Raw genomic sequence first — 16207 nt, 5'->3', positions numbered from 1 at the left:
GGTGACTCAGCTTAGTTGATTCATTAAATCAGCCCACTCCAAATCTCAGGAGGAAAACAAACATGTGTCTCTTGATGTGCTTTTTAGGGAAACGTAACTCTTTATGGCCAAGTGAAATAAGTTATAATACACCCTTATCTCCAAACTCAATATGGTTATGCATAAAATCTGCTCTCACTGAATTTCTGCTGAAAGTCATGCAGAGTTCTACAGAATTCAGACAGGATTACATTACCAACCCTGACTTTAGCATGTCTGCATGTCTTCATACTCATCAACTTATTTAATTTTAATTTTATTTCAGATTATTATTGCATCTTATTTTATTTTGTCAAATAAATAAAATAATAAATTTTAATAATAAAAAGAAAAAAAAATATATATATATATACAGTTGAAATCATAATTAATAGCCTCCCTGAATTATTAGACCCCCTGTTTATTTTTTTCCCTAATTTCTGTTTAACGGAGAGAAGATTTTCTTAACATATTTCGAAACAATAGATTTAAATGTTATCTTTGTCATGTTGACAGAACATAACATTTAACTAGATATTTTTCAAGACACTTCTATACAGTTTAAAGTGACATTTAAAGGCTTAACTAGGTTAATTAGGTTAACTAGGCAGGTTAGGGTACTTCGGCAAGTTACTGTATAATGATGGTTTGTTCTGTGGACTAGCGAAAACAAATAAAGCTTAAAGGAGCTAATAATTTTAACCTCAAAATAGCTATTAAAATTTTTTAAACTGTTTTAATTACTATAATGTACTATAATAATGTACTATAAATAGTCATTTGAATGACAAATAATACAATATTATTAAATTACTGTTGTTATTGTTTTTATAATTTTACTAATCTGCAGCAAGGAATTCTAAATGTAAAAATGGGATTGGCAAATGCTAAATAAAAAAAATTGAATTAAATACTGTAAGTTTGACAGGTATAGTCTATGAAAAAAATGGTAAAACCAACACATCAACTAACTCTACTATCTGATTATGGTAATAAAATCTGCTTCCACATAACTTCTGCAGAACATCCTGGAGATTTCCACAGAATTTAGACCCAATTTAGACCGCAATACACATATTTAACAATATTCCAATATTCATCAACCCAAACTTTACCACTGCACTACAATAGATATATTAAAAAATACATATGGCACTACAAAAAAAATACATGCATTTTTTACTTAGAGATTTTGTTTTGTTTCTAGTCTAAATATATAAGAATTCTTAAATCAAGAAGCCCTTTCCAGACAGGTCTTGTTTTTGGAATATCTAGTTGAAATTAATTATGTTTTTTCTTAAAACAAGCAAAATGATCTGCCAATAGGTTAAGCAAAAAAAAAACTTTTTCAGAGGTTTCAAAACTATGGCTTAAATCAATTATGAAATGCACTATATTAAAATGCTGATAAGGAGAGGTTAATGTATACATATATAATTAATGTATAATGTATATTTAAATATATATATATATATATATATATATATATATATATATATATATATATATATATATATATATATATATATGTATATATTTATGTGTATGTATATATATATATATATGTGTGTGTGTGTATGTGTATGTGTATGTATGTATATATATATATATATATATATATATATATATATATATATATATATATATACATACATGGGAATTTAGACATTTGAACATTTTAATGTACAATATAAACTTATTTTTTTTAAGCATTATTAATGTATTATAATAATTACTATTAATTTATTTTCCTTCGGCTTAGTTTTTATTTCACAGGTCGCCACAGCATAATGAACCGCCAACTATTCCAGCACATGTTTTTCTTTAAACTGTAAAATATGGGCAAATGTGTATGGAATATTAGTCAAAATGATTTTCCACAACAACCATCACCTAGAACATAAAACAAAAACATCAACTCTATGCAGCCTTAACTATCAGTGTCTAGTATCTCTCACCCTTCAGCTGCTTCTTAAAGGGTTTGTTGGGATCCAGCCACCTCTGAAATGACAGATATTATCAATTAAATCATCTCGTTAAAAGACAGGGCATTGCATTTCACAACTTGTGGTTCATAGCAATAAACGCTTGATCTCTCATTCAAACAAACACACATTCAGTTACCGGAGAACTGGACGTGTCCTCGCTGATCTGCATGCTGAAGTACTGTTTCTCCACTATGTTTAGGTGTTCACAAGCCAAGTCAAAGAGCAGATGACCAGCATCATGTTTCTGCAAAGCATTAAAACATGCTATCCTGTTAAGCAGCAGTTCAACAAACCTATCTTTATATCATGATTGATACATAGTGATAATGTACAAAAACATGTCAAAAACACTGTAACTAATAGTTTTTTTTCTGTTGTTGATGCTGATATTAATATCTAGAAACAAAGGTGGGCTATATAATTATAAATGTCAACTGTGTATAGTGCTGTTAAACAGAACATTTTTTTCCCCTGACACATTTTAAACATAATAATTGTAGGAACTAACTTCTAATGTCTTTGCTATAGTCACAGTACATAATATTTTCTAGTTATTTTCAAGATACTAGCATTCAGCTTAATGTGCAAGGCTTGACAAAGTTAATTAGGTTAACTAGGCACATTAGTTTAATAAGTCATTGGACAACAGGAGTTTGTCTTGTTTTAGGCACTGCACATACATTACCACAAACATTTAGACTAGGACTGCGCGATACTGAAAAAATCTGCAATATTTTGTTTTGCTGTGATATGTAGTGAATATAATTTCAATAGATGCTTTGAATAGCTCCAATTGGAATGACTTCATTAAATTAGATTGACTGGGATGATTGTGTCTTTCTATGCAGTGCATCTACAGTACATAAATTACAGTATATTACAAGCATATAGTAATATGACAAAAATAAACTATTCTTTATGTTTTTCTAGGGAGTCTAACAGTATTTAGGTACAGAAAATGAACAAGAAATGTAAAATAACATGGTCATCACTGTATAAATATTTTAAAAATTATGATATCTTTGTCTTTTAATCTTTAATAAGGAATCTAATCCTGCAATGTGACTATTGCGGATACACACATATGGATATCCATGCTCAAACAGTATATTCAGCCCTAATTTGAACTCTGTATTATTACCTTTTAATGTCTTTGTGCTCAGCAAGGCTGTTGGTATTTCAGAAATCAGGTAAAAACTGTAATATTCAAACATTTGATATTGAACACACTATAAAATGCTATTTCATCCTGCAGAAATGACTCTTAATTTTAAGGATCATTACTTCACATGACCTTCAGAAATCATTCTAATAAACCATGTTTTGCTGTTCAAGAAACATTTCATACTATTTATTTACACAATATGTTGCACAATATTGTTCTGTATTAAGTGAAGTACTTGTACTATCTGTCTGTGTATAGTTATAACCAGCGTTGGGGAAAGTTACTTTGGAAAGTAATACATTACAATACTGAGGTACTCTCTTAAAAAGTAACTATTGTGTTACTTTTATGATAGGTAATGCGTTACGTTACTTTTGCTTTACTTTTTCTTATCAGGCTGAGGCTTGCAGGTTTTTTTTCTTTTCTTTTTTCTAAATAGAGGATCTCTGAAAATAAGACACTGTATAACCTACACCTTTCTTTACTGTACCTTAAACTGAACCCTCTTCGGAGAAAATGAGTCCAGAGCTCTATATGCTGTATATACAACATAATGAATGTTTAAAGCAATGTGTTTACTTCTTTTGTACTTTTTGTCTTATTAGTGAAGTACAAACCATTTCAAGTGGAATTCCTTTTCTTCCATGTTTTCAAAACAATGAATGCATTCTCATTTCAATTTTTATTCAACAATTAGCTTTTTTAAAGCTAATTAATTAAACAAAAAAGTTACTTGCATTACATTTTTTAAAAAGTAACTTAAATATTATTATTAAATTTTTGTAAGTATTGCATTACTCAATACTTAGAAAAGTTATATTATTATGTAACTCGCGTTACTTGTAATGCATTACCACCAACACTAGTTACAACTAATAATGTAACTGTTTATTGTATATGTGTAGTTATATTAAGGCTCCAGTATGCTAGCTATATACGTTGTCTTCGAATTCATGTCCTGCAAGACACAACATTAAGTTCCACTGTATGTCCTCCAGAGTTGGTTGTATCGTGTTCCACAGTAACGTTACTGTATTTTAATTAAAAGTTTTGAGGAACGAAGTGATGAAGTGCATTACATTTTGAATTTATGTAATTTGATAAATTTTTTTTTTAATTACGTTTTCCACTGCAATGTCAGTTAATAAGCATGCGATTTTAAACTGCTGGAAAACACAATATTAAATAGCTGCCGTCGAGAGTGGCTGCTTCTTCAAGTGGAAATACAGATATTACTTTGATTTCATGGAGCATAAAAACAAAAATAGTGCTATGAAATTCCGTCTATGTCTAGTTTCTAAAAACATTCAACTACTTTTAACTCGACCAGCAACTTGTTCAAGCACTTGAACAGAAAGGATTCTAAGACAATACTAGTCACCAAAAAGGACATCGGCACCCAAAAACACGACGGCCCAACTCGGCCTAAACAAGCTAAAGTGGATTTTTATGCTGGATTGGGAGTGAAGGCATCTTGAAGATAATGAAGAGAAGCGTAGCTGCTTGGGGGTAGTTTACATTTGTCATCTTTTGCACGCATATGTAGTGCATACTGTATTGCGCACTCTTGCATTTCCCAGGCGCACCAGTTGAAAACCGTGAGTCACTTGCAACTTATACTTGCAACTTACAATTGACCAATCAGCTTCCACTGCAGTGCTTTTTCATACTATGGATGTCAATGGTTGCATTTATCCAGTTTTCTTCTTAATGACTTATTTCGTGTTAAAAGAAAAGACAAACTGGTTTGGAACAAGTAAATAATGAGAGAGTTTTAAGTTTTTGATGAACTCTAAGTCTTTTGAATATGTCAGGCTGCTGTGTTCAACCCATTGTAATGTTTTTCAGTCATTACATAAAATTACTGAAAGAGCTGCAGGTTATTTAGTGTTTTTATAGGTATATTTTATATGTTTGAAAAGTAGCTTCAAAGTAAAGTAATTAGTAATCTGATTACTTTTTACATGAAGTAATTAGTAATGTAATTAGATTACAATTTCTGGGTAGTAATCATTTGTAATTGATTACTTTTTGAAAGTAACTTACCCAACAATGATTTCCACATTTGTAGTGGAATGAAAATAAAGCTCAGCTTGACTTTAAACAAAAATAGTCCAATTTAAAAACAATATAAAATAAATCAATATTTGATAATACTAGTTTAAATAACAATTCACATAATTAACTATTGGCTAATTACCTAACTATTATTACGACATTAACTGTTTATTAGCACTTATAAAGTATGATTGTATTTGTTATATCTCTAATCCTACCCAATACATAAACCTACAACCTTAATAATATTAATAAGCAGCTAATTAGCAGTTTATTGAGCTAAAAGTCTTAGATAATGCTTAATGTTAATAATAGCATGAATTGTGCATTAAAATAAAGTGACCCAACATTTTAACACTTATATTCAGCTCATTGTGACCTTCATCGAGCACTTCAGTCCCACTGCCCTCATTTTCATCATCTAATGTAAGACCCTATTTTCTGTTGACTCCTTCATGGCTGCTCAAATATGTGTGTACGTGTGTGTCCTTCAGAATATGAAGCCAAGGTTGCAGCAGGATAGTATGGAACATGAGAAGAATAACATCCGTGTATAATATAATATCTCCACCCTCCAACAGGCAAGCTCAATGAAATGTGCACATTCAGCCAACTTTCACTCAATATACAACCAAAACCCATCTGCATGCATACATAGGCTTATTATACTCACATTGACAGTAAAATTTTGCGTCGTGCCATCAGGGAAGAGCACTAAACACAGTAGGCCGGAGCGTGGCATGTGTGTATGTTTGGACAGATCGGCACGTCCGAGAGCAGTGATCTTGTTTCCGAGCATGCACCATGGGGATGTCATCTCAGAACACTACCACACATGCACACCTGCCGAAACAAGAGTCAAGACAGGTTAAACGCAAGCATTTGCAAAGTGACGATGACGAATATGATGACTGCCAGTAATAAAGTAAGGGGACATGTGCAGAGAATGTCTGTACATACCGTTCCACTGGTGTGAAACGATTGTATACAGGATAAACACTCTCATTCGGTGTGTAACGGATATTTAAAAAAGCATGTTGTGAATTGCATCCGATGACGAGGGCTTGGCAAATCCCTCATAAATGTAATTATATGTCCTGATACAATGTTCCACCCTAGAATGATGAATGGACAGGTCAGCGCAGATACTGTGGGTAAGACACAATCACCCAAATAAGAAGTAAAACATGTACTGTATTTAGTGGTTATTTAGTGTGAGAGGCATTTCAGTTTTGGATGGTCACAATGAAACTGCTTTAAATGATGTCAGATCTAAAGCAAGCATTTGGGTTTCATTAGCTCTCTCTTACTCATCCTTTTCTGTTCCCCGCATGCACTCACTCACACTCTCTAGGTCTAAACATGTTCTAGCATTGTTTTTAACACTCGTCTCTTCTCCTCCCAGCACAGTCCAGGAATGTGGACTACTTTACTACCAGGCTGAGACAGATAAATACTTTCTCTTGCCAGTTAGTGACAATAGTAAAAGAGGGAAATGTAATGAAAATTTGACTTGCTTGATTGGGACTTGTGGAGCTGTGCAAGAATGGATTTGCTCTTCAGTATATGGACTTTCAGCAGTGAAGTTTGAACTGAACTAAACTGAACTTAAACAACTTGAACTTAAAAAAAACTGGACTGACACAGTTTCAATCTACTAGAACTTCTGTGTTAAGCTGAATTGACACAATCTACATTGTAAAAGCGCTATAGAAATAAAGATGAATCGAGTTTAATTGAAATCACGTTCCTATTTAGATTAGATGATTAGATTAGATTCAACTTTATTGTCATTACACATGTACAAGTACAAGGCAACGAAATGCAGTTTAGGTCTAACCAGGAGTGCAATAGCAGCAAGTGCAAGATACAGGTGTAAGATATAAAGTGCAGTTATAGAAAAACTATGGGTATTTACAGATGATGTACAGTGAACATCATGTACAGGTTGTATTAACTATGAACAGAGATTTACAATAGATGAATGCATGTACAGGTTGCTATTAATAATCAGAAGTGTGCAGATAGATATGAACATAATTACACGTGTGTATGTACAGTGGGTATGTCTAGTTCAAATAAATGAATCAGTGCAATGAATATGTGCATTTTTTAAATGTGCAAATTTTAATAAATAATAATAATAATAATATAAAAATAATACTAAATTATTATTAGTAGTAGCGCAACGATTATGAGGGGTATAAGTTATGAATGTCCTGCATTTCATTTTGAGGACAGTCATGCGTCTGTCATAGTGTACGAGACACCTTTTAATACATTTTTAATGTACTACTGTTTCCTATATTGATTATAAAGAAAACATCATTATCTAAAAGTAACAGGCTGCTGTCTGTCCCATTTTGACACTCTTCATTCATTGAAAAACATTGCTTGAATTGGCAAGGCAGATTGCTGGAAGTAAACACCCACTTTTAAGTTTGGCTAACAGCTTTGCATACTTTAAATGTTTCAAATTTTGCGTCTAAGATTACATCCTAAAGTTTGTATTGATGGCAGTGAACCCACCGGCGTGTGTTTGACAGCCTACCCCACACCCTTCATGAATGGATGTCGTTCTGATTTTGGTTGCTATGCTTAAATGCTAAGCAAATAATCCTTATGAAAATCCAGTGTCAAACTGTGCTTTGTTGGTATGCAAATTGATGGTAAAACTATGTGAACAAAGTATCAGGTTTTTAATTATGCTTAAAGTTCTTAATAGTCCTGTTAAGTATGTTGAAATGTGCATTTTTGCATGTGTGATGTAATTTCAACTGAAACATGAAGATGGGGTGGAACAGTGTAGCTCCTCCTCCCCTTTTAAAAAACACAGCCGATAACATATCGTTTTTAATCAAAGCTCAGTCATTGAGAGCAGTTGAGATCAGGTGTATCAAATGAAAAGCAAATAAGAACCATCTTGAAGGGGGCGGGACATCTCAGATATTAGAGAGCATTTGATTGGTCAGAAGATTTGATAAAAAAACTGAACAATGAGGTCATGTTTAATAAAAAGCTTGATTCGTTTTCTAAAATGCAAATTTTGTCACTGTTTTTGAGCACACTAAATTATAGATATCCTTAAAACTAACAACCTGATACTAATACCCAAATATTTATTTTGATTTCAGGGAACTTAAATGATCTAAAACTTCATTAAAAATATAGTTCATAATATACTCTTTCCTAATTTTGGGATCTGAAGGATAATACAAAGACTGGCATTGCAGAGCAGGTTGTTGTTTTCAGACTATCTTTATCATTCTGTTACTGCAAAAAAACCTTCATTTGGCTTTTTCATTATTTACATAATAAATATAATAATAATTCCTTACATAATAATTCCTTACATTTATATAGCGCTTTCTGGGTACTCAAAGCGATTTATAGATGCTGTGGGGAAATCTCCTCATCATCTATCAGAGTGAGACAGGAGTTCATGATGGACAGAAGCCAGCTGACAAATTTGGCCAGGATATCGGGAACTAGGGCTTGGCCAACATAATATTAAATCAAATTGCAATAAAATTATTTTCCATAACAATGACAAGCTCTTGACATTTTTACTCGATTTTGATCTAAGAGCAAATCACTCAGCAGCAATATGCGACAAAAACAACAACCAATCAGCATGAAGTAAAAAGACCATTTCCTTCTCCACTTTTCCACTTTTAAACTCTACAAGATGACAAAAACAAAGAAATAATGAGTGAAAGCAGTGATGTCTGACGTGGTTTTCAAATGGCTGTGTAAATAGTATATAGTGTTGTCTTGAGCATTTTCAGGACGTGTCACCAAAATCAATTTTTGCAATGGAAAACATTTACAGAGTAAACTGTCATAATGAAAATATGACAAAGCCATTTGACTATCTTACACACAATGGTGTCAGCAGGCACATGCACACATAGGGCTCAACCTGTGCAATGCACATGCCCTTTTTAGTCTTGGATAGAAAGTGCCCTTCCAAAATGATCAAAAGTCTAATTTTTAACCCCTCTAACTTTTGTTGCATGAATTATTTTCTTTTCGGCTTAGTAGTATGTTAAGTTTCGTATTGAATTTAAAATATTACTTCTCACCTATAAAGCTCTAAATAATCAAGCTCCTGTTTATCTAACCAACCTTCTGTCTCGCTACAAACCAACTCGCTCTTTAAGATCTCAAAATTCAGGGCTTCTGGTAGTACCTAGAATAGCAAAATCAAGTAAAGGAGGTCGAGCCTTCTCTTTCATGGCTCCTACACTCTGGAATAGCCTTCCTGATAACGTCCGAGGCTCAGACACACTCTCCCAGTTCAAAACTAGATTAAAGACCTATCTGTTCAGTAAAGCATACACTCAATGCATCACCTAGCGGGTTCCACACTGGCTTCTGCATCTTGCTTATATACACTATGAAAAGCAGCTACGCTAATTATTTTCTTTATTCTCTATTTTCACCTGGGGATACTCATCCCGAGGTCCTCAGATTATGCGGAGTCACTGATTGGTTCCAAGACCAGCGACGTGATGATCCCAAGGATTCCATATCCGGGACCAGGCCATATCCTGAGCTGCTGCTGCGCTGATGGTCATGGGGAGTGGAGAATTTGAGTCTGATTCCAGCGACGCTCCAGGGACAGACGAGTCTTCGCTGAGGCCATCTTCCAGCCTAAACCACGGCGAATGAAGTTCTGCACAAGACTTTTGGCCAGCGGAGAAATTAAAATGGTCGTGCCCAACTGAGTCTGGTTCTCTCAAGGTTTTTTTTCTTCACTCCCATCAGGTGAAGTTTTTTTCCCTCTCCGCTGTCGCCACTGCCTCGCATGGTTCAGGATTGGTAGAGCTACGCATCGAGGAATTGGCTCTTCAGTGTTTGAACTCTCAGTAATGATTAAATCACACTGAACTGAGCTAAACTGAACTGAACTGAACTTAAACACTAAAACCTGAACCACACTGTTCCAGTTACTGAACCACACTGTTCCAGTTACTATGACCATTTATGTGAAGCTGCTTTGACACAATCTACATTGTAAAAGCGCTATACAAATAAAGCTGAATTGAATTGAATAGTCCCTTTATTAATCTGGGGTTGTTACTGTGGAATGAACTGCCAACTTATCCAGCATATGTTTCATGCAGCGGATGTCCTTCCAACTGCAACCCATCACTGGGAAACATCCATACACACTCATTCACACTCATACACTACAGACAATTTAGCTTACCCAATTCACCTGTACCACATGTCTTTTGAATTGTGGGGGAAACCGGAGCACCCGGAGGAAACGCACGCGAACAAGGGGAGAACATGCAAACTCCACACAGAATTGCCAACTGACCCAGCCGAAGCTCGAACCAGCGACCTTCTTGCTGTGAGGTGACTAAGCACTAACTACTGCGCCACCACGTCACCTGAATCAGTCATTCTTGGGATAATTAATTTTAAAACTGGAAGCATTAACAACTTATATCAAAATTTATCATTATTGTTCAATATGGAAAAAATATCACCCAGCCCTATCGGGAACACACCCTTACTCTTTTCGAAGAACATCCTGAGATTTTTAATGACCACAGAAAGTCATGACTTTATCCGAAGAATGATGCTTGCTAAACAGTATAGTATCCCTTATACTTCTGCGTCTCAATAAATTTAACTACACGTCGCAATGCTGCCTAGAGCAAGCTCTGTGATTGTTCGGCCTGGCGCTGACGAGTGTGGATGGGACCGAAAGTCGCAAAAACCCGCTGGAACAAGTGTTTACAAGTGTCAAGTCCCGTCAGGCCCAGATTAAGAATTCAGAGGCCCCTGGGCACAATGTCTTGTACAGTAGGACCCCTACCTAACCGCACCCCTATGGTTGAATTAATAAATAAGATTAATATTATATATTTTTATAAAATTAATCTTTTAATTTTAATCTGTATTGCCCGCAATTTTTAAATAAATGGTATACGGTACATATATGTCTAGTCTACAAAGATTTAACTTATTTTTAAAGCAATTAAGGCATACTTTGGAAAAAAAAAACTAATACAACTAGAGAAAATTAATGGATTTTAATTTACTTGTTCAAGTTAAATGAAGCAGTACTTAAATTGTATAGTTAAGGGTATTTTTAATGTATAACTCCTACAAACTTATGATGCTTATGATTTGGATATAACACCTCTCCAATCCAGTTCAATGAATCTGAGTCTTCCATAATACACACACTTATTACGGATTCCTACTTTCCTTCCTCGAGAGGAAGAGTAGGCAATATCTGATATGTAGTGAGGAAAAAAGAAAAACGTGTTCATCAGACGCTGGATTCGAAACTGCGTTCATGATCAATCGCATCAAAACATGTTGCCATGCACTTTATGAGCTTCGAGACTCACGCTGCTGTCTACTGCACTCTTTAGTCATGTTGTCTCTGTCAATCAAACGGTGATGGCCGTTAATCACTTAACTAGCTTATTCCAACAAGATGCACTATTTGCAATTAGCCTAAATACACTCCAAAATCTGCATTTTTCTCTCCCTCGCAGGGGCCCCAAGTGCGCATGGGACTCTGGGCCTGCGCCCATAATGCCCATTTTAATCAGGCCTGAGTCACGTGAAGGAGCTCCAGATATAAAGTTTTGCTTTGCGTTTACCTTATAATTAAAGTTGTAGCACGTCCACCGATTCCCGCCTCAAAATGAGAGAGTTTGACCCACTTGTTCATTAAGATTCGTTCAGAAAAACAAAAGACCAGCGAAGAAACTCAACAGAGAGGAACATAAAAACCTCACTGCCAGCTAGGATTTCGGAACTGTTATTGCAGAGCAACACAAACAGCATGCAGAAGTATAAATGCATGTCAACGCACAAGGCATGTGCTGTGGGTCATGCCGATCACTCGACGCAGAAGTATAAACCCGGCTTTACAGTATAGTGTTACTATACTGGGGCATTAGGATCCCTACAGACTACAGGGTAAGCACCCCCAGCTGACCTCTATAACACCTCTTCCAGCAGCAACCAATACTGTATTGCCCCTCGTACCATCATTCACTATATCCTACATTAGTCCACTAATATAGTTCACTTGAAGTAGTGAATGAAACTAGTAAGTGAATTCAAGCACCAAAAGGGATGCCATTTTGTTTGTGCTTTGCTGTTTGACCAGGTGCAGCCCTGCTTGGCTTCAGTGGGCTACCATGTGAGAGCTGAGAAAGCTAGCAGCTGGCAGCTATCTATACTCGAATCAGTGGGTAGAGCCTAGACAGGCAGTGATGTAAAAGCAGGCATTGATGACCTTTTGAGAAGGCGGAGTTTAGACACACTATTACATTATGTCATGTTGGCTGTGAGTGGCTTCTGCATAAGCTGTATTATACGAAGAAACTTGATTAAAGTGATACACTGTAGTTATAGTATAGTCTTTAATAATTTCAATAATACTTGTATATTCGGGAATGGATGTACTATGAACATTATATCGTAGCTAATACAACCTGTATATAATGTTTATAGTACAGTACATCCATCTGTAAATATTACCCATAGTTTTTAATATTTGTTATTATAACTTATACCTATACCCTACACTTGCTGCTCGTGCACTCCTGGTTAGACCTAAACTGCATTAATAATTCCGTTAAAAGTGTGATGAACTGAGAAATAAATTCACTTGATCTTTTGACATGTAAGAGGTCACTGCACTATGAACAAATATACTGTAAGTTATAGAATGCAAAGTATTTTTATGTGTCTAAATGAATTCTGTGTCCGCACATTAGTCTGTGCTGTCACTGTTTTGTAGTGTCATTTTTTAAATAAATATGCATAAATCAAGTTTTTCACACAAAAACTGTTTTCTGTCTAAGATATAGTCTACAGTTTTTGTAAATATGTACAGTAATAATAATATAGGACAAGTGTGTCAAATGTTTGCACTATTGCCAATTATAAGGCTGCACTGTGATAATTAAAAAAATACATAATGCCTCATATACTAGAGACAGACTAAATGATATCTGCTCTAATTAAATTGCGCTACCTCATCCCTAGTGTGTATTGTATAGTGTACAGTTGTAATTTTGGTGTACATGCATTTATGACACCTTCTTATGGGGTAGTTCACCCAAAAACTAAATATTACTGATTACTTGGTGACCCTCAATTGGTTATAAAGCTTTGTTAGTTACTTTATGTTGTTAAACACAAAGATATGCTGGAAAAAAAGCTGAAGAGCTGTAAAAAGTAGTAAAAACAAATAGATGTCAATAGTTACATTTTTTCAGCTTTCTTCAAAATATCTTCTTTTCTGTTTAACAGAAGAAGTCGAACAGGTTTTGAACAAGCATGAGGATGAGTAAATAACAGAATTTTCACTTTTGGGTGATCTATCTCTGCAAACACTGTGTAAATGCCACCTCAGATACACTTCTGTGCCACCTTTAAAGTGCAAATTTGACATTAGACAAGTAAACATGAACGTGAACTGGTGATGTGACAATACTTTATAATTTGGGAGAGACAAAAGACACATGACATAAATCAGAATTTGAGACAGAAATCCATCATATGGACACACTAAGTTATTTGACATAAGATTTTTAACAGCCTGTAGTTACTTCAGATTAAGCTACATTAAATACCTCTTGTTCTTTCAGACTTAACCTCACAGATCCAGTTTGTGGACGCTCTCTGTGACTGTTTGCAAATGCAGAAGTCTCACTGATCTGTCTTTGTATACAATGTTTCCCTTTTTGACCATATAAAACGCATAGTTGCAGTCTGAAGTGGGTGTTTTACTTTCGCTCACGGTTAGAGCAGCTCTGACGTTTACACTGGAGGTTAATATTTACCAGCAGCTCGGTTGCAAAAGCACTACTTTACACGCTCGACTTCACTTTTAAGCGACGCGATATTTACGGCTTAGGACATGTAATTACTTGAACCATCCTAAAAAACAAAGAGCCTTTGACTCAAACTACTGTAATATTATGAGTTTGAAACAAAAAAGTAACACAGGACGGTTTAACAGGAGAAAACAGTTTAAAGTTTCTGTATGAGGGCTTTTCTGGGTGTGACGTCTTGCATTTCTGACTCAAGTTCACGCTGGTCTGCTCAGGCTTTAGGTTCGGGCTCTGTCACAAATCTGAACCGAAGTGTCACCAAACCGAGCGGGGTGAACGACAGGACAGTTCTTCTGCTCCAGCGTTTATGACCTCAACATATTTCGAGATCATATTTCGCATGGAAAGAAACAAATCCAGGAGCTTTATCGCGATATTTCCCATAAACAGTCTAGGAGTGAACCGATTTGTTGTTCTTAAAGCCAAATATACGTCGTTTGACAATGTTCTTCTTTAGCCCACAAAGTTGGAGTTCATGCAGGGACATTCATACATCAGAAAAGCGTCAGAAAGTTACCTGCTCGAGCTGTTCCCAATATTTCTGCAGTGTTAGAAGTTCTTACAATCCCCGAGATGAGAGAAAAGTTTCCATGTTAAGGCGATCATGGTCGCAGGTGTCGGTAAACTTCCGGAATATGTTATTTTTCTCTCTCTTGGTTCCTTCGGGAGGGCAATAACGGCGTCACTGCGCTGACCACGAGTGCAGGATCTATTGTGATCATGTAGCAATAGTTTTGTTTTTATGCTCCCCTTCCCACTGCTGGGGTGGTTGCAACACACATTTTACAGATTTCATGATGTGAATGTGATTGTCAGACCTAGCCTGATTTCAAGGCGTGATTCATGTTAAGCCAGAACTCTCAGGAATTTCACGAGCTCGCGCAATTTCAGGTGCGCGTCCCCGCCGGTTTAGGGCGCTGCCTCTTTGAGTCAGTAAGCACACCTGGGTGTAGAGCTTGCTCTAAAATTCTTCTGGTTTTCATTCTGGTTTCCCAGCTTAGTCTTAGTTTTTAACACTTACTATCAATACTATCTGATCAGAGTAAGAGACCAAAATGCGACCATTAACAATGATAATAAAATAAATCCTTAACCACCATATTCTTATTTTTCTTTCGTAAAAACATTAGAATATGGCATATTCCTTATAAATGTGACATCTATGCTCTTAAGACAAAACATAAGAATTAAAATCTGTTTCGGAACTTCTTTTAACTTGCCTTAAAACATCAAATGTAATCATTTTGTGGGTTAGCCAATTTTTTAAATATTCAGCATAACTGACCACTAGCTTGTGTTTTAGTAATCATACTAACTACTTTATCAGTGCCTTGCTGGGTTGCCTTTGTTTACACTCAGTCATGCACTCACTCCTTTTCTTATTTCCTTCTTAATAACAGGTCATCACAGCGAAACGAAATGTCAGTTACTCTTTGTTTGCCAGTGGATGCCTTTCCAGCCGCAACTCAAAATTGAGACATGTTTGTGGTAAATTCACAGCTTCAAATTTATGATGTGAATCTACCATTACAGCAAAGATGTTCTAGATCTGGTGATTATTTAAGCAATTTGAGTATAGTGAATACTATATAGTGTTGTGTTCAAGAAATTATTTTAAGAAACCAGCTTAAGATGATTTAAGATTGATAAAAACATGGGGATAATCAGCAACAATAGGCTGTGGTATTCAGCTAAGGGGTCAAAGTAAGTCAAGAAAATATGCTGAATTACATCATTATTGTCTTAGCTGAAAGGAGTGGTACCTGTTGTGGTCGTCTGTTGCTGTAGCTTACCTGGTTCAAGGTTGTATGTTCTTCTGTGGACTCATAAATGGTTATAGACTTTCTATCACCTCAAATCATCTGATCTTTACCATCAACAAGACATTAGGGGAGCGTGGGGCACAAAGTAACGTGGGGTTAAATGTAACATTGAGTTTTAAGGTATTTGCTCAAGGTTAACTATGGCATGCTTCCGAGGTTTTCTCCACAGTGTCAGCAGATGTCTTCCTGCCAATTATTGTAAATATTTTGTCGAAATTTGGATGAGAAACACAGGAGAAGCCATTTTTGCAGCATAAAAGTATTTTTTATTAC

The 16207-nt window shown here is 35.3% G+C and overlaps 1 protein-coding gene across 1 annotated transcript in view; it reads right to left on the bottom strand.

The window, feature by feature from the left end:
* The window catches only part of ptpn3 (protein tyrosine phosphatase non-receptor type 3), a 52642-nt gene extending 37915 nt beyond the window's left edge, over positions 1-14727 (bottom strand). Inside the window, exons 1-4 of the mRNA XM_682838.11 lie at positions 14629-14727; positions 5903-6072; positions 2143-2250; positions 1977-2019 (exon numbers count right to left, since the gene is read on the bottom strand). Coding sequence (XP_687930.5) covers positions 1977-2019; positions 2143-2250; positions 5903-6046 — 295 coding nt within the window. The 5' untranslated portion in view covers positions 6047-6072; positions 14629-14727. The remainder of the gene's footprint in view (positions 1-1976; positions 2020-2142; positions 2251-5902; positions 6073-14628) is intronic.
* Between the last annotated feature and the right edge of the window lie 1480 nt (positions 14728-16207).

The sequence above is a fragment of the Danio rerio genome, chromosome 16, assembly GCF_049306965.1.
Source record: "Danio rerio strain Tuebingen ecotype United States chromosome 16, GRCz12tu, whole genome shotgun sequence".
Taxonomy (NCBI): domain Eukaryota; kingdom Metazoa; phylum Chordata; class Actinopteri; order Cypriniformes; family Danionidae; genus Danio; species Danio rerio.
The sequence above is the reverse complement of the archived record's forward strand: the minus strand, read 5'-3'. Positions and strand labels throughout refer to the sequence as shown.